The sequence below is a fragment of the Rhinopithecus roxellana genome, chromosome 10, assembly GCF_007565055.1.
Source record: "Rhinopithecus roxellana isolate Shanxi Qingling chromosome 10, ASM756505v1, whole genome shotgun sequence".
Lineage (NCBI taxonomy): Eukaryota > Metazoa > Chordata > Mammalia > Primates > Cercopithecidae > Rhinopithecus > Rhinopithecus roxellana.
This window is the reverse complement of record NC_044558.1, coordinates 1,896,657-1,920,251: the sequence shown is the minus strand read 5'-3', so window position 1 is coordinate 1,920,251 and position 23,595 is coordinate 1,896,657. Positions and strand designations below refer to the sequence as shown.

At 35.3% G+C, this 23,595-nt stretch overlaps 1 protein-coding gene across 1 annotated transcript in view; it reads right to left on the bottom strand.

The window, feature by feature from the left end:
- Nucleotides 1-10,860: 10,860 nt before the first annotated feature.
- The window catches only part of CD163L1 (CD163 molecule like 1), a 91,520-nt gene continuing 78,785 nt past the window's right edge, over nucleotides 10,861-23,595 (bottom strand). The window contains exons 18-20 of the mRNA XM_010388036.1: nucleotides 23,202-23,297; nucleotides 13,278-13,384; nucleotides 10,861-11,031 (exon numbers count right to left, since the gene is read on the bottom strand). Coding sequence (XP_010386338.1) covers nucleotides 13,302-13,384; nucleotides 23,202-23,297 — 179 coding nt within the window. The 3' untranslated portion in view covers nucleotides 10,861-11,031; nucleotides 13,278-13,301. The remainder of the gene's footprint in view (nucleotides 11,032-13,277; nucleotides 13,385-23,201; nucleotides 23,298-23,595) is intronic.

The following is a 23,595-nucleotide window of genomic DNA, read 5'->3' as shown; positions in this document are numbered from 1 at the left end:
GAATAACAAACCACAGGGAAAGGTGGGAGAATGAAAAGATGTATAAGGGTCATACCCTACAGGTGTTGTGGCCACACCAAATAATCTGACTCATGTGGAATGGGCAGATACGTTTATTTGTAAGTGTATCCTCAGCCACCTGTACTATGCTTTGGGCATTTTGATTACTCTACAAATGTTGACTAAATTATTTTTCAGAAATGTTTTTCTGGAGTAATGGGAACAATACACTAAGCTGGGGGAAGACAGGATGTTTCCAAAGTAGTTGGGATGTCCTAGACTTTCTCATAGAAAGTATCTCATTGAGCTCATTGAGGAGTAATAGTATATCTATACTCTTCAAAATACCTTACACATGAAACTGACATAGTTTGGGAACAATTACCCATACCCCCTCTTCCCTTTGTCTTTATTGCTAACATTCTCTCCTGATGTAGAAAATGCAGTACCCAGGAATAAACTAAATATTTCCCTTCTCTTCTCTGAGCTCCCAGAAGCAGAGTTTATGCAGAAATATGAGGAGCTATGGAGAAAGTCACTAGAGAGGTGTACAGACTCATTTCTTGAGCAAATAAATGTATAGTCCTAAATTTAGCTATATTCATTTGCTAAAATACGCTCCTTTGTTGCAGAAGCAGTTCCAGGAGCTGGGTTGTAGTCAGAGAATATTAGCAGCTCCAGGTGCCAAGTTGGAGTCACAGAGCGTTCCTAGACCTAAGATGTGAATCTTAAATCACCCCTCATATCTAAAGCTACTTTTCATTAACTGGAGCTCTGTGAAACAATGTAACTTTAGAGAGTATCTTTAGTGTGTGACTTTTCATTTCTAGTCCCAAATGCAATGTGCAAATAGCTAAGGAATTCTGGGGTTGTCATTTCTTACAGTTATGTAGTTGGTTATTTCCTTTAATTTACTCTTGATTTTCATCTATCCATCCATTTACCACATCTTCGTGTCTCTGCTTTTCTGTTCCTTGTCCCGACCTGCAGGACAGTCGAACGGACCCTGGAAGGGGGAGTGGGAATGGAGGAGACAAGAAAACACAAGAAATGGAGACAAGACAAATAGCCTGATCAAGTCTCGTATTTTAAGTTACCGAATTCTGAATAATGGGTGACATCCATTTGCCAGATCATGTTGGGAACTAGTCCTCTTGGGTTAATTCCTAAGTGAGGGACTGGCAGGTATGTTATACAGGTCTGACATTGTTTAACTATTTGTCTTGCTTGTTCTCTAGTTATTTTAAACATCAGTCTCAAAGTTTGAGCATTAAGATGTGTAAGGCATGAGTAGCCTGTGCTTGGGCTAGGTTTGTATTTGTAGCTATGGCTACCATCTTGGTTGCCATATCAGCCAGTTGGTTGCCCTGGGATAGAGGTCCTGGTAATCCAGAGTGAGCTCTAATGTGTCCAAGAAAGAAGGGTGTTGTTCTATTATGTATTAATTGTTGGCATTGTAAAAATAACTTGGCTGTATGTGACACATGCTTAATTTGTGCTACTGTCTCTAAGAGGGGTACAGAGTGAGCCAAATAGGTGCTATCTGTATAAATATTGAGTGCTTGACAGGGGAAAGCTGTTAAAACTGCAATTATGGCTTGTAATTCTACTAATTGAGCCAATGTCTGGTTGGTTTTAAACTTAATGACTGTGTCAGCAAAAGTGTATGCAGCAATTCCTGTGGATGACCCATCAGTGAATACTAATAAGGCATTGTCTAAACGTGTTTTACTGATGACATGAGGGAAGACAAAAGCATGTAGCTTACAAAATTGGATGAGCTTATTTGGTGGGTAATGGTTATCTAAGTTACCGGCATAAGAGGTGCAAGCAATCGACCACGTTTCAGTGTTTTGCATTAGCCAATGGATTTGTGGCTTAGAATAACGTTGTATGATCGTAGAGGGCTCAATTCCAAAATATTTTTTGCTATTGTCTCTACCTAAGATGATTAAATCTGCTATGGCATCATAATAGGGGAGTAATACCTTTTTGGGAGATGAAGGCAAATGGACCCACATAATAGGGTTATTTTGCCAGAATAAACCGGTAGGCGTCAGTGTTGTGTTCAAGATTAAAAAGGTTAATGGCTGTGAATAGTCTATGTTAGTAACAAATTGCTCAGCAATAGCCACCTCTACTTTATTAAGTGATAAAAGAGCTTCTTTTGATAACGACCTAAGGGACTTAGGGTTGGGGGTCACCTCTCAGGGTGTCGAATAAAGGTTTTAAGTCTCCCATGGTGAGTTTTAAGTATGGCCGGAGCCAATTTATGTCTCCAAGGAGCTTTTGGAAATCATTGAGGGTTTGTAACTTATCTTTATGGACAATTGCCTTTTGATTAGTAATTTTAGGTCCATTTATTTGAAAACCTAAATATGTTTAAGGGTCTTGTAGTTGTATTTTTTCTGGAGCTATTTGTAACCCCACTGTGGTTAGTTCCTGTTTGAGTTGAGCAAAACACTGTAAAACTTGTTCTCCCATTTTTCCTGCTATGAGGATATCATCCATATAATGTAAAATGTATATTTGTTTCCATGTCTCTCTAACTGAGTGTATGACTGTAGCCACATATTTTTGACACAAGTTGGGACTGTTGGCCATACCTTGAGGTAACACTTTCCATTGGTATCGCTTCATTGGTTCTTTAAAATTTATAGATGGTAAGCTAAAGGCGAATCATTTTTGGTCAGTAGGATGAAGGGGAATTGTAAAAAAGCAATCTTTAAGGTCTATGATAATTTAAAAATATCCTTGAGGGATTGCTACCGGAGAGGGTAGTCCGGGCTGCAGAGCACCCATAAGTATCATGGTAGTATTTGTTGCTCTTAGATCTTGTAGGAGCCTCCATTTTCCAGATTTCTTTTTTATGACAAATATGGGGGTGTTCCAAGGAGAGTTGCTTTCTGTAATGTGTCCTGCCTCTAATTGTTCCCACACTAACTGTTGGGCAGCGGCAAGCTTTTCATTGGTTAGTGGCCACTGATCAACCCAAAAGGGTTCATCTGACTTCCAAGTGATTGGGTCAGCACTTTTTTGGGGTGCAAGCATGTCAATGGCCACGGTTAAAAATTTCCAAGCCCCCTTTTATCTAATTTTCCTATGGCTGGGATTGGCTGTAAAATGTCATCTTCTCTTTTTCCTAACCCTTTCCCAGGGTGGTAGCCCTGAGCCAACATTTGTGCAGTGACTATATCATTTGGGCTACACATCATGACCCTCATTTGGGAGAGAAGATCTCTACCCCAAAGGTTAACAGGCAAATCAGGGATAACAAATGGCTTAATGAGACTGGAATTACTTTCTTGATCTCTCCAGGTGAGATATTTGGAACTTTGTCTAGGGTTATTACTTTGCCCGATTCCTCGTAAATTTGTTAAGGTCTCTGAAGTGGGCCAACTGGCGGGCCAATCTTGTTGTTTAATAATTGTTACATCGGCCCCTGTGTCCATCAGTCCTGTAAACAACTTTCCGTCTAGCCATAAGGTGAGAAAGGGTTTTTGATTAGTAATGGGCTGCACCCAGTAGATGTCTGAGGATCCGAATCCTCCCTTTCCCCTTAGGGGCGATTGGACTTTATTAGCTGTTTTTAGCAATGGTAACAGGAGTAACTGCACGATTCTATCCCCTTGAGGAATGATAATGATGTTGTCAATAGCCTTGGCCATGATTTTTATTTCTCCTATATAATCACTATCAACTATTCCCGGAAAGACCTGTAGGCCTTTCATGGTGACGCTGCTTCTCCCTAGGATTAATCCAAACATGTTTGAGGGTAGGGGTCCATATATACCCGTACTTAAGGCCTGGGGTCCCATTTCAGGGGTTAATACTGTGTGGGAGGTGGAACAGAGGTCCAATCCTGCACTTCCTGGGGTTGCTCTGCTAAGTTGTGAAACGGATTGCTGTTGGTTGGTACAAAACTGACCGCCCCATAAGCTTGTTTCGGGGCCTGGGGCCGGCCCCTCAATCCGTTTCCCTGTTGAGGTGTTAGGGGATTTCCTTGATTGTCAGTTCTAGATTTACATTCGTTGGCCCAATGCTTTCCTCTTTTACACCTAGGGCAGAGGTCTGGAGCTTTTGCCTCTAAGGTCTTAGCTAGCTCTCCCTTACAATCCCTAGCAAAGTGTCCCATTTTTCCGCACTTTAAGCACCCCTTGCTATTCTTATTTTTACTAGCGAGGAAATCTTTTACGGTTTGTCCACTAAAGGCAGCAGCCATAGCCAAGCCCTGTTGATATGAGGGCCCTATGTCTGAACAGAGGCGGATGTAACCTGTTAAGTCTGTTTTCTTTCTATAAGGTCTGATTGCTGCCTGACAAGCCGGGTTAGCATTTTCGTAAGCTAGCTGTTTTACATAATCCACCCCTGCCTCGGCACTTCCAAATATTCTGCTAGCCGTGGTTAAAAGTCTATGTACAAAGTCTGCAAAGGGCTCATCAGGTCCTTGTTTGACCCCCGTGAGTGAGGCTCCTGGTTCCCCTTTAACAGGGAGTTTTCTCCAGGCTTTGGTAGCCGCTGCTTGGATTTGAGAAAACAGTCCAGGATCGTACTGCATCTGAGCATCGGTTTCTGTATAGTTACCTGAGCCAGTTAGCATATCAAAATCCCAACCATTTCCGGCTTGTTGGTTTCTCTTGGCCATATCTCTACAATTTTCATAAAATTCTGACTTCCAAATCAGATGGTCGCCTCCGGAAAGAACTGCTCTAACTAAGGTATTTCAATCTATGGGAGTGAGCCAATTTTCGGCCACAGATTCGACTATGGCCAGGGTGTACGGGGCAGTAGCTCCATATTGCGAGACAGCGGTTTTTAGTTCTTTTATTACAGTAAATTCAAACCCATTGTGGTGTCTCCAGGCTCGGCCCTGCACATCTGTAGTTTCAGTTACTGGAAAAACGTCTCGAGGAGAGGAATCCTCCCTATCCCTACTACCAAGCAACCTTCCTTTTGGGACATGCTGTCCGGGTCTCTGAGGGTGAGAGTGTTTTTCTATTCCATTAGGGTATTGAACGCTCTCACTTCCTGTCCTTAATTTCTGCAATCTAGTGATTAAAGACTGATGTAGTTCTTCAAGCTTTATTTGCTCCTCAAGTTGTGTGATTTTTTCTCTAAGCTCCTCTTTTGGGTCTATTACTGCCATAACTGCAGGGGCAGAAGCCTTATTATAGGGAGGAGGATAAGTAAGAGTTTGTGGCCAGTCAGAATTATGATATTTTCCTGCCCCTTCCTCTAAATTATCCCAGTTTACTTCTGAAGGGTTAAGGTTGTTTTTACTTTTGCTTTCATTAGTTGTAGGTAAAACTGGGTATTTTTTTTGGCCTTTTCCTTATTTGATGTTTCTATATTTGTTATTGAGGGGACCCCAGCCTCTTCCTCGTCGATATGTAGCGATATAAGGCCTATTTCTTTGTTAGGTGTGGATTTTTCGAGGTCGGTTTGGGAGCTGCCTCTTAATATTTCCTCAGTCTGAGTAACCACCGCCATTACCTCAGGATCTTTTTCTTTTTCCTTTTTATCTATTATATCTTTGATCAGATTCCAATAAGAAAAGGTTGTTATCGGAACCTTTTCTGGTCCAAAAGTACTATAGTAATCTTGAAAATAATCTCCCACTCTACGCCACCTCTTTGTGTCAATGGTTCCCTCTTGTGGAAACCAAGGGCAGGTATCTTTTACAAAATCAAAAAATTTAAACAAATCATTACTTTTAACCTTTACTCCTCGTGTTTTTAAGGCCTCTTTTAATTGCCCTACATAAATTTGATGTTGACTTAATTCTTGTCCCATAATCAGACACTATTACTTACCTCTGGTTCCAACACGGCAGGTTCCCACGACGTCCGGAGGAATTTCTCCCACTTTCACTTTCGGCTGACTTTAGTGCCTTCTTCCTCACTTCTTCCCCCGTGTCCAGGTCCCTGTTCGGGCGCCAGGTGTCCCGACCTGCAGGACAGTCGAACGGACCCTGGAAGGGGGAGTGGGAATGGAGGAGACAAGAAAACACAAGAAATGGAGACAAGACAAATAGCCTGATCAAGTCTCATTTAATAATGGTGGTGCAATGCCTTATATAGGCTGGCAGGGGAAGAGGTTGGGCCAGGGCGGTGACGGGGGGCCGGGTTTTCTCAAATTACAATTGCGCATGCGCCATGGGTTTGTAATTTTCCCGGGCGTGGGATCACGCCTGCGCCCTAGGCTGCATATCTTCCTGGGCGTGAAAATGTTTGCGCGCGCGCGGGAAAGGTTGGCGCACGCGGGAAAGGTTGGCGCACGCGGGAAAAGTCTAGGCGCACGCAGGAAAAGTTTAGGCACGTGCGGGAAAAGCTTTAGGCACGCACGGGAACAATTTATAATAAAGAACCCGGAAATGTGCCATCTTGTCTCCACTTTGCGGAGATCAGGCAACAGAGGTCGGCTAATTCCGGGCCTCATGGCTCTGAACAGCTCCTGTCTCTTTCTGTCCTCTTTCCTCAACTTATAATTGTCAATTTAAATTTATATCATAGTAGAGTTACTCTATTAGTAATACATACTTAGATGTGAAAACTACTTCCTGGAAGATAACAATCAGATGTTGCGAAGTTACTATTATAAGCTTTTCAGCTGTTTTTATTTTCAGTCAATTCTAGATGTTTTGCTAATTACACAAATAGATGTTAGAAATTATGTTTATTCATTTTAATTTTGATATAATTTTAAAGGTACCAGAAATTGCCAAAATATCAAAAGAACTACTCTTCCTCTTTATCCATTTAGCATTTACTTCATTCCCTTTGCCCCTTTCTCCTGAGCTGCAGATATCATACCCTTTACCTGAAATGTAAATTCATCAATATGCATAAGAACAAAAAGATCATTTTATGAAACCAAGTACAATTATCAAACAAAAATATATTATTATATTATGCAAAGTTCACATTAGAATATTGCCAATTGTTTCAATAACATTATTTGTAATGACTTTTCTCATCCAGGATTCAGTCAAGAATCATGCATTGAACTTAATTGTCATGTCTCTTTATAAAGTCTTCTTTGATCTAATGAATTCAGAATATTATAGATAAATGTATAGATATATGGATGGATATACATCAATACATATATACAGATAGATAATACATATAAATATGTATATGTATATAATATGTGTGTGTGCATGCATGTGTATGTATATCTATTTTTCCATCTTTCTGCTGAGATGACTATGCCTTAGTCAGCCTGAGCATCCATAACAAAATACCATAGACTGGTAGCTTAAACCACAGGAATTTATTTCTCACAGTTCTAGAGGTTGAAAAATTCAAGATCAACGTGCCAGCTGATTTGGTTTCTGGTAAGGGCTTTCTTTCTGGCTCGCAGACAGCCATCTTCTCACTGTGGTCTCACCTGGTGAAGACAGAGCACTCTGATGTCTCTTCCTCTTCTTATCAGGCAGCAGCCCTGTCAGATGGGACTCACACCCTATGATCCCATTTAACCTGCATGACCTGCTTAAGGCCCTGTCTCCAAATATAGTCACAGCAGAGGTTAGGGATTCAACATATGAATTTTGGAGGGACCAACTGAATATATATCAGACTACAAATGACACTTCAGGAACAATTAGATCACTTAGAACTCAGATATTGCTTTCTAAATTTTATTTCTCTCTAAAATAAACCAGGGCTCCTTGGAAAGGTGCCTGATTCTAGGGCTGGGGAAGAGAAAGTACAAGATAAGCCTGAAAACTGTAATTGTCTCATAAGTTAAGGAAGTCAAAGAATGATGTAAATGGGTCTAAAGGACATAGGAACCAATATGACGGGCTCCTGCTGGCCAAATGTGAGATGGCTTATGCATCAATATAAATAATGTTAGCAATAGGATATAATCATTCAATGAAATAAGAACTTGTGAATTTATATTGAATAAATAAAGGAAATAAATAGGGAAGAAGAAAAAGCTCTGACAGTAGAATTTCAACAATAAAGTAAAATCATGAATGGATTTTAAAATAACTTTTGGCAATCATCATATTAACAATTGATAGTATATTAATGTTAACTCTGGTAAGTGAGAGATGATAGAATGAACAGATTGACAAATCCTATCTCCCAAAAGGATTATAAAACTAAACAAAACAGTCAAAACTGACCATTTTAGAACTCTGGAAACTGACCAAAGGCAAAAAATAGTTTGAGAACTATTCATTCATGAAAAATGACTAAACTTAGAGTAAGAACAGTGGAAATCTTTGGCTTTATTGCTGGGGTTGCTCTCTTCTCCCCACATCTCTAAAAATAGAAACAACCAGTGGACTAGGAGGATGTTTAACAGGGAGATCTGATAAACAGGGAGACTGCAATAGATGAGCCAGATAGGATTCTACACATTCCTGACTGACTGAAGACTACACATATGCAGAAGAAGAGACAAAAGAGACTCTATAGAGAAATTTGAAACAAGGGCAGACTTCAAAATTACCTGAACTTAGAATATGTTTCCTAACATACAGAGATCTATTGGCAGAGGATGAAGCTTTACTGGTTCAGTGTGTTTGGGTGTAATATTTAACCAATTATTGGCTGAACACTAAGCTAGACAGATAGAGGGATGACCTATTTGAAATCCAGGTTTGAAAATAAAAACAAGAATAAAAAACTCGGCAGAGACATCAGAGGCTGCATAGTATGGACAACTTAGAGTCCATAGATGTAGTCCAGGCAAGTTAACAGACAAGTAGATCAAAAGACAAACAGCAACAACAACTGCCAATTACTGCAGTATATTATCTAAAATGTACAGATCTAAACAAACAAAAAAGAGATATGAAAGAAACAGGGAAGTGATCTATACATACCAAGAAAAACAAAAGCAATCAATGAAAACTAGGTCTGAGGAGGCCCAGGTGCTGGACTAAATAGAGAAAGACTTCAAAGCAGCTGTATAAATAAGTTTGAAAAACTAAAGAAAATCATATTTAAAGAATTAAAGAAAAATATAATGACAATGGCTCAACAAATAAGAAATAAAATCTGTAAACAAAATCAGTAGGAATTCTTGAGTCAGAACATGAAATAAATGAAATTATAAGTTTATAAAAAGGCTAAATAATAAATTTAAAATTCCAGAAGAGAAAAAAGTGCAGTAAATTTGTAGTTTAATAGAAATGATCAATCTTAAGAACATGGAAAAAATACTGCAGAAAAATTAACAGAGCTTGTATATCAGCACACATGTAAAGGGAGTCATAGAAGAAGAGAGAGAGAAAGAGGTAGAAAAATATTTGAAAAAAAAATAACAGTTGAAAATGTCTCAGATTTGTATATTAATTTGAAAATCCAAATAATCCAGTGAAACTTAAGGAAGAAACACAAAGAAATCCTTATCTAGATACCATCAAACTGTTGAAAGACAGGCACAAGGAGAAAATCTTGGAAACAGTAAGAGAAAAATGATTCATCATGTGCAAGAAAACAACAATACGATTAATGTTGCATTTAATGGAAGTTCAAAAAATAATGTAATAAGAATGAATAATCTTTATTTTATGTAGGTGAATAATTTCATTCATTTATACATGAGAGCGGGCAAAAGAGTGACAGAAACATTCCAAAATGTTAACAGTGCTTATTTCAGAATGGTAGACTTTTTCATATTTATTATTCTTTCAATATTTTTTAAACATGTATTTATGTTATAATAAAAACTTAAACTTTCCAAACGTAGAAATAGGGATAGCTCTTTATTTTAGTGTAGGAATCTATAATAATTTTAGTGCAGTACAACAATATTAATGAAATATATATTAATTGGCTAGGATTAAATTGAAGTCTTTAAACTCTCTACTACATTTCCTCATAATATATACTGCAAACATATTGCACAGAGAGGCCCCAGTATTTGAAGTACAATCTAAAATTTTGCTATCTCTTGAAGCCTTCAAACAAGCTTTTCTTGGCATTGGAATAACTATCCTTTCTTATCAGATTTGTGAACAAAAGTCTCCTGATTTTTAGGATTTCCAACTCTTTGAGAGCAGAGATCCTAAATGAATAAAGCTTATTTAGGGTCTTAAAGATTTTAAAATGTCTTTTCTAATAACCTAGGCTTCTTTTTTTTTGTTTGTTTTACATCTCTTGTAACAGCTCCATGAAGCCTACTGATTTTTTAAAAATTATTTTTCTATTATGGTAGGTACTTGTTACTAAATATATGTGTTATAATTCCTATAGGAACAACAATATGTTCAAAATCTAAGGAAGCCAAGTTAGAAGCAAGGGCAATTGAGCAAAGCTGTCATTAATAAATCTATCAGGGATAAAAGTAAAGATGACCATTCTGACATTAAATTTTGAAAATGATTCCTACATTCAAATATCTATGGAATTACACTAATTTGAACTACAAGAACAGCCATAAATCAGCCTCAAATAATGTTTTTCATTGTTCAGCAGGAGTAGGACTAGGATATGGTATGGAGTGGTTTTTTAGTTAGTGATTGTCGCAGTTTGGGCTGCCATAAGAGAGTACTATAAACTGGGTGTATATAAACAACAGAATTTTTTTCCCTCACAGTTTGGGAAGTTATAAGCCTGAGATCAGGGTACCAGCATGATTCAGATCTGATGAGGGCTCCCTACCAAGTTGTAGACTGCTGACTTCTCATTGTACATTCACAGAAGGGAAGGACAGTGACAGAGCCTCTGAGGTTCCATTATTAAGGGCACTAATCCCATTCATGAGGGCTTCACCCTTATGACATGATTACCTCCCCAAAGCTCCACTTCCTAATACCATTACATTGGCAGTTAGGATTTCAACATGCAGATTTTTTTTTGTTGGGGGGAAAGGAAAACACAAACGTTCAGTCCATTTAACACTGATACACATAATTCAACTTTTATTATCACCAGTCTTTATCAATTTAGTTGTTCTCCTACTGTTCAAGAAATGTTATTTGGACCAGTTTTCCATAGGGCAACTTGACTTCATCTTTATTCATTTAAAAGTTGCTGTCTCCTTCAAAGACATTTAGAGGTTGATCTGAAATTATAAAACAAGAGGCAACAAGTTACTATTCTTCTAAATAAGAACGCTAGCCTACATGAGGTTAAAGTTAAGACACGTGTGTGCATGCACACACAAACACACACACACCCCACACATAATTGATCGATTAGGACAGATTTAGTAGGTGCTATGTACTGATATTTCTTTTTTGTGCATATGCAAATATTATGCAATTTTCTTTCTGTTCCCATAATCTAGAATTCTGAGTCCCAGAATGTAATAATTTACTTATCAAAGAAAAAGAGTTAAATAGCACCAAAATTAAAAAGGAAGGTACAATTACATATGGTTTTGCTTTTTGGAATGCCTCTGGAAATTAATCTTTCAAAAGTTTTTAGGATGGATTCTAAGTCAGAACTGATGATTAATGGGGTGTAGACAGGGCAAAAGTAGTTTTTTTTGTATCATAGAGTTATAGACTTGCTCAGTGTTATGAGCTGAATTGGGTCCCCCCCAAATTCATATGTTCAAGTTTTAACCCCTAGTTCCTCAGGATGTGATTGTATTTGAAGACTGGACCTTTAAAGAGATAATTACGGTAAAATGAGGTCACATGGGTGAGCCCTAATCCAGTATGACTGGTGTCCTTACAAGAAGAAATTAAATCACAGGCGACACAGACCAAGGGATGACCATCTGAGGGCATAACAAGAAGATGGCCATCTGCAAGGGAAGGAAGGAGGCCTCAGAAGAAACCAAACCTCCCACCATCTTGATCATGGACTTCTGGCATCCAGAATTGTGAGAAAACAAATTTCCGTTGTTTAAGCTGCCCAGTCTGTGGCATTTTCTTTTGGCAGCCCTAGAAAACTAATACACTAAGCACAATAATAAACTAAGCAGAACTGCTGAGGGAAAATGTTTTCTAATATAGAACCCTAATTTCAAGTACTTTAAAAACAACACATAGTATCCATTGGCAAAGAAAAATTGTGCTAATATAAATTAGTATTTAAAATTGGTTTAGAATAATGTAGACTAAATCATTTGTTCCTTATATCATGCAGATGAAAACACCGTAAGATACACTTTAGAATATATTTTAAGTTTTTCAATGAACTTTTCCAAATAGAGAAATTATCAATAGCATATAAAGAGGAAAAAGGCTTCAATCATAAATATAAGTCTTGGTATTAGAAGAGTTACCATTAAATTATGTTGGAGCTAGTTATTATCTAAATGGTTTTTGTGTATTTTGCTTCTGGTATTTCTTTTATTGTTATTATGGTAATAATATATTTTTGAGAAAAAAATGGAGAAACTCAAGTCCATTCACTTGGATCTTTGGGTCAAATTTGAAATAGTTCTGTGTTGGTGATGTCTAGTTATTCTGTAATAAAAATCAGGAGATATGACTTATCTTTGCTCCCTGGCATTTATTCCCATAAAAAATTTAGAATTATCTTTGGGCTACACAGATATGCTCTTTTCAGAATTGCTAGCTCATTCATGCTAGGAATTAAAAGGTGTTCTCAACACTATTTAGAAAGCACAGTGCTTTCTAGTCCTTTGACTTCATTGAGTTCAATTTTTCTCTCCATCATATTTGGACCATCCACTGTACTTGAGAGAAAGCACTGTTCTTTTTGTGCTGGATTTTCTAGTTGACTTTGATTTTAGTTATTTTTCCTGGCACCAGTGAGTGTTTTAGAATTGCCTCAATGCGACATTATTATATAATGAATGCTTGTTTCTCTAAACCTTTAGAGAATGATTTCATTACTATTATGTTAATGTTTTCTCATCAGACAAAACCACCTACATTGATTAAATATTAAGCATGTATCATCTGCCAGGCACTGGCGATTAAAGCAATAAGGAGTGATATTAATGCATGGAATCTAGGCTGTACTTAAGAGAATAAATGTGAACATCCTACTCTGTGTAACAAAAATGAACAGAAATCCTAGGAATTGAGGTTATCAATGAGCAGTATATGAAGCTGAGATCTAATCAACCTCTTCCTTAGTGACAGACTATCTGCAGCCCCAGCCAATGCTCAAAACCAATTCTGATAAACTCTGTAAATTTTCTATAGGAACAACTTTCTCACCAACCTCTCTGTTTTCCAGAGGTTAACATAGAATATTTGATATACTGGGGATAAGAACCAGTGACATAATATATGGTAATATAAATACTGGAAAAAATGTGTTTAATTCTGCAACAGTGGGAGATTAAATTACTAGTTTTAGTAAGAATGATACTTCTCAACTTACCTGGTGAGCTCTGGAAGTCTAAAGTCATTTTGTGGCTTCAGAGGCAGGAAGAACCCCCAACAGCGATGTGTCTCTAGCATCTTCACAACCATGGTTGGGGGTGTCATCTGAAAGAGGCAAAATCTGTATTATTGAGTAGTAGAAAACCTTTCCGCAGAGGGAAGAGCTGTTAGGTGCAGTGTTTGATCAGCTGGGAAAGTATAATAGAGCAAGAAGTGACTATTACATAAACTAAGAGCATGCTTAGTTACTGTTTTGAAGTAAAACAATTACCATATTTAAAAGGATAAACCATTAAGTGTTACCAAAACAAATAATACAGGATTTTATCAGATTATTAGATTTGCTCCCAGTATCTTAAAAACCTAGAATTGTGATATTTATATTTTGAGTTTTAAAATGGGACAAGTAAAACTCAATGGTAAGCATCATTGTCTAAAGATAGGAGGGTACTAAAAATTGTATTTCGGGAGTTGTTTCATTTTTGACAGAATTGAGAGAAATAAAGAATTGTTGTCCGTGGATAAATAAATTTAGATAACTAAATGTCAAGAAGGTTGAATATGACTGCATCTTTTAAGAGTAATTATTTGAACTTCTAGTTGCCCATGCAGCCTGTAAGAAGCTTGGGAGTCATTACTACCAATCACATAACAAGAAAAAAGGTGAACAAACTGAAAATCAACAACTCTTCTTAGGTCCATCAAAGAACTGAGGTCATAGGGCAAACCACTACCACCAAAACTGGGAGAGACAGAGAATTGCAACTTATAGAGCAGGACCTCATAGGCAGAAATCCCTGTGGAAATCAGTAATGGGGTAGGGAAATCTAAACTGTAATTGACAAATTACTGTAGGCTCAGAGTGGAAAAGTTGCAGTGTTAAAAACTCCAGGGAACCTACATTTTTGTTTTACCTTTAGAAGCCCTACCAAGTTATCACAGTGAAGACTGGAGCAAAATCATCTTGTGCTTTCTATCAGGAGGAGGGGAAAGCAGTCATTTTGAAGTACATATAAAATATTGTGTTCTTCTTAAGGAAGAACACTTCAATAGGGTTCCTATAAAATACCGGGGAATACAATGGATAAAATTGCACATCAGAGATCTTATTTAAGAACTCACTAGGGATCCCCAAAGACAACAGGGGAGACAAAAACAAGGGCACCAGAGGAAATATTAACCTCTGACACCTACAGCTACACCAAACAACAAATACAGCCTAATCCCTAGCCAGATAAATATAAAACCTTACACCAACTACCCTCTTTACATCAATTCTTTGTGTCCACTATATGTCATGTCTGACTTTCTACAAAATAATTACAAGGCACACTGAAAGACAAAAAACAGAGTCTGAAGAGACAGCAAACATCAGACCAGACTCAGATATGAGAGAGATGTTGAAATGATAACACCAGAACTTTAAAACCACTATGATAAATGTTATGGGATCGAAAGGAAAAAGAGGACAACCTGCAGGAACATATGAGCAATGTAGGCACAGAGTTAGAAATTCAAAGAAAGAATTAAAAGTGCTAGACATTAACAACACTGTAATAGAAATGAAGCATGCCTTTTAAGGGCCCGTCAATGGACTGGACACAGCTGAGGAAAAAAATGAGTGAGCTTGAAGAAACATTAATGGAAACTTCAAAAACTCAAATGCAAAGAGAAAAGAATAAAAAAGACAGAACAGAATATCCAAAAATTATGAAAGAACTACAAAAGATGTAACATACATACAATAGGAATGCCAGAAGGAGAAAAGGGTGAGAAAGAAGCAGAAAAATATATGAAGCAATAATGACAGGATTTCTCACAACTAATGACAGAAACCAAAGCACTTATCCAGGCTGCACAAAGAACACCAAGCAGAATAAATGCCAAAACAAAACAAAATAAAACAAAACAAACAAAAAACCCTGGAATTTAGGCATTCTTATTCAAACTGCAAAAAATCAAAGACAAAGAAAAATATTAAAAGAAGCCAGAGGAAAAAAATTGTCTATAGAGGAGCAAGGATAAGAATTAAATTGAACTTCTCTTCAAAAACTATACTAGCAAAAAGAGTGAGTATAATATTTAGGGTGGAAAAAAGAACCAACAACTTAGAATTCTGTGTTCAGGGAAAGTATCCTTCAAAAGTGAACGAGAAATAAAAGGTTTTCTCAGACAAATAAAAATTGAGGTTATTTGTTGCCATTACAGTCACCTTGCAAAAGATTATACAAGAAATTGTTCAGAAAGAAAGAAAATGATATAGGTCAGAAGCTCTGATCTACCAAAAAAAAAAAAAAAACCAAAAAAAAAACAAGCATTAGAGAAGAAATAAATACAGGTAAAATAAAATCCTTAAAAATTTTTTACTCTTATTTGATCTAACAGATAAATTTGCTCATCTTCATTCCTGAAAGTTATTTTTTCTGGATATAGAATTCTGGATTGATAGTTCTTTTCATTTAGCACTTTAAAGATTTTGTTTAATTGTTTCCTGACCCCTTTAGAAATCTGTATTCATTTTAATTGTTGTTCCTCTCAACATAATGTGTCATTTTTGTCTTCTTGCTTTTGATATTTTTTCCTTTGTGTTTGATTTTCAGTAATTTGAGCATGATGTGTCTGGGAATGTATACATTTAGTTTGGTGTTTACTAAGCTTCTTAAATCTATGAATTCATGTCTTTCAAGAAATTTATGAAGTTTTCAGACAATATTTCTTTAAAAACAAATCCTGCACCATGTCTAAGTTCTCTCTTTTTCTAATACTCCAATGATATGTATGCCTTTTTTTTTTTTTTTTTTTTTTTTTTCAGATGGAGTTTTGTTCTTGTCACCCATGCTGGAGTGCAATGGTGCGATCTCCACTCACTGCAACCTCTGCCTTCCAGGTTCAAGCAATTCTCCTGCTTCAGCCTCCCAAGTAGCTGGGATTACAGGTCCCCTACTACCACACCCAGCTAATTTTTGTATTTTTAGTAGAGATGAGGTTTCACCATGTTAGCCAGGCTGGTCTCAAACACCTGACCTCATGTGATCCACTCACCTCGGCTTCCCAAAGTGCTGGGATTACAGCCATGAGCCACCACACACCACCAGTATGTATATCTTTTGATATATTCCCATAGGTTCCTCTCTCCCCATTTTTAAGGCATCTTTTTTCCTATTTTACTGAATAATTTCTATTGGTCTGTCTTGAAGTTCACTGATTTTTTTTCTGTTATCTTCATTCTGTTGTTGAGGCAATCTAGTGATTTTTTGAAAAAGTTTCATATACTGACATTTTGAATTTTTAAATTTCCATGGGATTCTGCTTCTCTCCTGAAAAAATTTCTCTATGCATTTCTAGAAAGCTTGCCTTTGCCTCATAGAATATGGCTATAATAGCTTTCACGCTGTTACAGTCTTTGTATGATAATTCCAACCTGTTTAATGTAGGTTGGCAGTTGCTGGTTGTCTGTTCCATGAGAATCGATCAGATATTCCTGGTTGTATGTTGAATAATTTTGGTTTGTATGTTGGATATTTTGAATATTATGTTGTAAGACTTCTAAGTCTTACAAAAGTTTTGTTAAAACACTTTGGAGAAAGTGGATTTTTGTTTTTATTTTTGTTTTGTTTTGTTTTAGCAAGCGATCAACCCAGTTAGGTTCAGATTGCAATCTGTGGTGGTTTATTTAGTGCCAATTTAGTTCTCAAAGACTTTACTATTCTGTTTGGGTATGCTTTTTGTATGTACCAGTATGAGTTGTTCTGGGATTTGAGTAGTATATATATTTTTGTTCAGTTCTCAAATACTTTGCTATGCTTTATTGTGGATGTTCTGCATATTTGCAGCTAAAAGGTAAACCTGGTACTTGTATTGCTTCAAGACCGCTTCTCCTGATCTTCCCTCTATGGAATTTCCTCTATTGTCTCTAGCTTTCAGTGGCTTCTTTTTCTATTTTCTCTGGCAAGAAAATAAATGGGTTATCTCACAGTTTTATTTTTTCATACTGCAGTAAAGTTTCACATGACTAGGAAGTAGTAAGAGAAAAGAGAATGAGGATTTTCCACAAACGATTTGCATAACAGGGGTCATTCTTTCATGTTCTGCTATCCAGAGAAATAAATCTTCTCTCAAACTTGGTTGCCTGTGCCACATTGGCTGTAGCAGGGCAGATATGCCTTTGAAACTGGAGTAGGGCTAGGGCCAACAAAGCAAACTGAAAAATAGGAAGAGTCCCCCATATTCCCTGGATTTTCCTTCCCCTGTCCTCTGGCCAGAAAGATGGGCTTTTTTAGGAGTCCAGGAAGAAAAAAAAACAAACAGAAAATTTACCATCATGATCACAATAGTCTTTCCTCAGTTTGACATCTCTTTTCAATGTGTTATTTACTTTTCAGAATCCCAAGATTTTTTTTTAAGTGTATGATTTGATGAAATTAAGTACATTCAGTTGTTTGTGCAGCCATTACCACCATCTATCTCCAGAATTCTTTTTATCTTGCAAAATGAAACTCTATACTAATTAAAGAATAACTCCCCATTTTCCCTCCTCCAGTCCCCGGAAACTACCATTCTACTTTCTGTTTTTATGAATTTGATTGCTCTATGTACCTCTTATAAAGGGAATCATGTAGTATTTGTCTGTTTCTGGCTGACTAATTTTACTTAGCATAATTATTTCACTTAGTATAATTTCCCTAAAGTTCACCTATATTCCATTGTGTATATACACATACACGTAAAATGGAGTGTTTATATATATAAGGTACATTTGTATATTATATATACTATATATTATTTTTATATAGTATATATTACTTATATAAATTATATATACTATATATTGTATATTATATCATATATCATATATATTATTTTTATATTATATATTATAATATATAACTTATCTATTACAGATTACATATTATAATATGTAACGTACATATTATAGACTATATAGTAATTATGCTATATAATTATATTAAATTATATATAATATAATATAACATAAATATATTAAATATTATATAATATATAATATATAATTATTATTATAATTATATAGTATGTTATTTATAATATATCATATATAATTATGTATCATTAAATTATTCTAATAATTTATTCTATAATATAGTATATATTAATTAATATATTAAATTAATAATCATAACATAATTATATATTAATATATTGTAGATTAATTTAATATAATATGATGTAATTTACATCATATTATATTGTAACTTATATATTACATATAAATATAATAAATTACATATTATATTGTAATTTATATATAATGTAATTTATATATTATATTAATATAAATTTATATCATATTATAATGGAGTATAAATATAATATATAATATATGACTTATAATATAATTATATTATTAACTAACACTAATATATAATAATATAATATAATATAACATAATGGTAAAAGGAGATCTACCATTTGATCCAGCAATCCTACTACTGGGTGTCCACCCAGAGGAAAAGAAGTCATTTTATGAAAAAGACACTTGCACATGCATTTTTATAGCAACACAATTTGCAATTGCAAAAATATGGACCCAGCCCAATCAACAAGTGGATAAAGAAAATGTGGTGTGTATATATATATATGCACCATGGAATACTACTCAGCCATGAAAAGGAAAGAAATTAAGAAATTAAGAAAATTAAGAGTTTTTTAAAAAATGGAAATGAAAACACAACATACTGAAATATATGGGATACAGCAAAAAAACAAAAAAAATACACTAAATAACAGTACTAAGAGGGAAGTTTATAGCAGTAAACACCCATATCAAAAAAGTAGATCGAGACCGGTCTGGCCAACATGGTGAAACCCCATGTCTACCAAAAATACAAAAATAATTAGCCAGGCATGGTGTCATGTGCCTGTAATCCTAGCTGCTCCAGAGGCTGAGGCAGTAGAATTGCTTGAACCTGGGAGGTAGAGGTTGCAGTTAGCCGAGATTGTACCCCTGCACTCCAGCTTGGGCGACAGAGTGAGACTACATATTAAAAAGGGGGAAAAAAAGGTAGAAAGACTGCAAATAAACAGGCTAATGGTGCACTTCAAAGAACAAAAAAGGAAAGAACAAACCAAACCCCAAATTAGCAGATAAAAAGAAATAATAATAAAAATCAGAGAAGAAATAAATTAAATTAAGACTTAAAATCTACAAAGGAGCAGCAAGATTAATAAGTTGATTTTTTGAAAAGATAAAACAAATTGATAAACCTTTAGCTGGACTAAGTAAGAAGAGAGAAAACTGAAATAAATAAAATCAGAAACGAAAAGAGAGACATAACAACTGAGACCAAGAAATACAAAGAATCACTTAAAAATATTATGAACAACTATAGACAATTTGGAAAACTTAGAAGAAATGGATATATTTCTAGTCGTATACAAACTTACCAACACTGCACCATGGAAAAAATAGAAAAGTTCAACAAATCAATAACAAGTCATGAGATCAAAGCCATAATAATAATAATTTAAAACACCTGTCACTAAAGAAAACCCCAGGACCTGATGCTTCACTGCTGAATTCTACCAACCATTTAAAGAAGAACTAATGCTAATTCTATTCAAACTCTTAACGAAATTGAAGAGGAGAGAACACTTCTAAACTCATTTTATAGAGCCAGCATTACCCTGATACCAAAACCAGACAATGAAACAACAAAGAAAGAAGACTCCAGGCCAATGTTGCTGATGAACAAAAATGTAAAAATCCTCACCAAAATACTAGCAGACTAAATTCAACAACAGATTAAAAGATTTTTCACCAAAATCAAGTGAAATTCATTCCAGGGATGCAAAGATTGTTCAACATGAGCAAATCAATAAAGAAGTGTCAGAATCAAGAACAAAACCCATATGATCACATCAGTAGATGCTAAAAAATCATTCATAAAATTCAACATCCTGTTATAATGAAAAGCCTCAATATACTGGGTATAGAAGGAACATATTTCAACATAATAAAGGCCATGTATGATAAATCCACAGCTAATATGATACTAAATGGGGAAAAATAGAAAACATTTCCTCTAAAATGTGGAACAAGGCAAAGATGTCCATTTTCGCCACATTTATTCAGCGTAATACTGGAAGTCCCAACCAGAGCAGTTAGGCAAGAGAAAGACATATGGGTCATCCTAGTTGGAAAGAAAGAAGTCAAATTAGCCTTCTTTTCAGACAATGTGGTTTTATAGTTAGAAAAATCTAAAGACTCCACCAAAAAACTGTGAGAACTAATAAATACATTCAGTAAAGTTACAGAATACAAAATCAACATATAAAAATCAGTAGCATTTCTATATCCTAAAAGCAAATAACGTGAAAAAGAAATCAAAAAGCAATCCAATCTGCAATAGCTATAAATAATATAAAATACTTAGGAATCAGTTTAACCAAGAAGTGAAAGATGTATACAAACAAAACTATAAAACACTGATGAAAGAAATAGAAGAGGACAAAAAAATGGAACTATATTTCATGCTCATAGATTGAAAGAATTAATATTGTAAAATAACCAAAGCAATTACTCAAAGCAATTTACAGATTCAGTGCAATCCCTATGAAAACACTAATGACGTTTTTCACAGAAATAGAAATAACAATCATAAATTTTAGATGGAACAACAGAAGACCTCCAATAGCCAAAGCTATTCCAAGCAAAAGAACATAATTGGAGGTATCACATTACCTGACTTCAAAATATACTACAACATTATAGTAACCAAATCAGCATGGTACTAAAACAGATACATAAACCAGTGGAACAGAATAGACAACCCAGATATAAATCCATGCATTTATAGCCAAGCCACTCTCGACAAATACAGCAAGGACATACACTGGGAAAAGACCGTCTCTTCAATAAATGGCACTGGGAAAACTGGATAACCACACGCACAAGAATGAAACTAGATTCTGTCTCACACCATATAAAACATCAAATAAAAATGGATTGAATAACTAAATGTAAGACCTGAAACTGTGAAACTACTAGAAGAAAACATTGGGAAACACTCCAGGATATTGGTCTGGGCAAAGATTCTTGGGTAAGACCTCAAAAACTCAGGCCGTCAAAGCAAAAATATAGACAAATGGGATTACATCAATCAAAAAAGCTTCTGCACAGCAAAGGAAACAATCAACAAAGTGAAGAGACAACCCACAGAGTGGGAGAAAATATTTTTAAACTATCCATCTAATAACGGGTTAATAATCTAAATATAGAGAGAGCTCAGACAACTCAATAGCAAAAAACCAACTAATCTGATTTTAAAAATGGGTGAAAGAACTGAATAGACATTTCTCAAAAGATATACAAATGGCCAATATGTAAATAAATGCTCAACAACACTAATAATCAGAGAAATGTAACTCAAAAAGGCAATGAGATATCATACCTCAGGCAGAATGGCTTTTATCAAAAAGACAGGAAATAATGGATGCTGGCAAGGATATGAAGAAAGGAGAACCCTCATACACTATTGATGGGAGTATAAATTAGTATAGTCATTATGGAAAACTGTATGGATTTTCCTCAAAAAAACTAAAGATAGTATTACTATATGATTCAGCAATTCCACTTCTGGGTATGTATCCAAAAGAATGAAAATTATATAACAAAGTGATAGCTGCACCATGTTTAGTGCAGCACTATTTATTATAGCCAAAATATAGAATCAGCCTAAGTGTCCATCAATGAATGAATGGATAAAGAATACGTGGCATATATACACACACATTTTTAGCCATAAAAAATGAAATCATGTTATTTGCAGTAACATGATGGAACTGGAGGTCATTATGTTAAATGAAATAAGCCAAGCACAGAAAGACAAATATCCATGTTCTCATTAATATGTGGGAGCTAAAAATGTCCCATGAAGATAGAGAGTAGATTGGTGGTTATCAGAGGCTGGAAAGGGTAGGGGAAAAGGAGGATAAAGAGAGGTTGATTGAGTACAAATATACAATTATAAGAAATAAAATCTAGTGTTTGATAAATCAATAAGGTGACTATAATTTACAATAATCTATTGCTATTTCAAAATAGCTAGAAGATAATTCAGATGTTTCTGGTATAATAAAAAGACAAATATTTGAAGTAACAGATAACCCAATTACATTAATTTGATCTTTACAAATTATATGAATGTACTAAATTATCATGTGTACCTAGAAACTATGTACATCAATACAAAAATAAAATTTAAAACAATGTTAATTAAAATAACAATGAGATGCCACTTATCAAATACTAAATTAGCAACATTATAAAAGATGACACTATTTAGTGTCAGTGATTATTCAGTAAAATACATTCTCATTTATAACTTAGAGGAGTAAAATTTGTATAGCTATTGGAAAGTTGCTTTGCCAGATGGTGTTCATTGTATTGTCACAGTAATTCCATTATAAGTTATTTCCAAAGAGATTTACTTTTATGCACTGTTTTGTCCACACTGCATATCATAATAAAATTATTTTAAAAATAATTATAAATGTATAAATATAGGTAAGAGTCAAGGAACTTAGCCACCATATTAAAATAGAATGTAACGAAATTGGAAAACAATTATTGTTTGTAATGAAACTGTGGACAAGGTATTTGACTTATTATCAGAAGAAACAATACTTTTTATTTTAGTCTTCTCTGCTTGGTGCCTCTGCCATGAACTAAGTATGACACTGAGGATGAAATAAGTGAGAATGTATATTCCAGTTTTCTTAATTTTGAGTCATATTTTATTTTATCTATTCCCCATTTGTTTCCCTTTCGTGTATTTTGTATAAGAGGCTGAGACACATCTCCATCGGGTGGGAATTCCTAAATATCAGTGGTCTTTATATTCCCACCCTCTCCATGGAGTGAGGCCCCTGGAGTTGCACAGACCTGAGGTTCTTGTCCCATGTGGGTCCTCTCTCTTGAGACAGGTCTCCATCTCCTGGAATAAATTCTCCTCGAGAGAACCCCTCCTTCTGGTTGAAACTGAGAATGGATGCTTCATGGTTAGGATTCAAATTCAAATGGCCTATCCCTTATACTAGGACACTTAATGCTAAGGTTTGACACATACTAATCCCTCTGAGCTAAAAACCAATGACCCTTTCAGCACCTACCCTACTAGTGAATTTTTAACAATTTTAATATTTATCTTCCTTTTTCTTGAACCCTTGATATTCTTCCACTTTTATTACCAAGTTCCTTACATAGTACTTACTATGTGCTGGCCATTTTTCATACAGATGATTAATTTATTTAACTATCTTAACGTAATGAGGTAGTA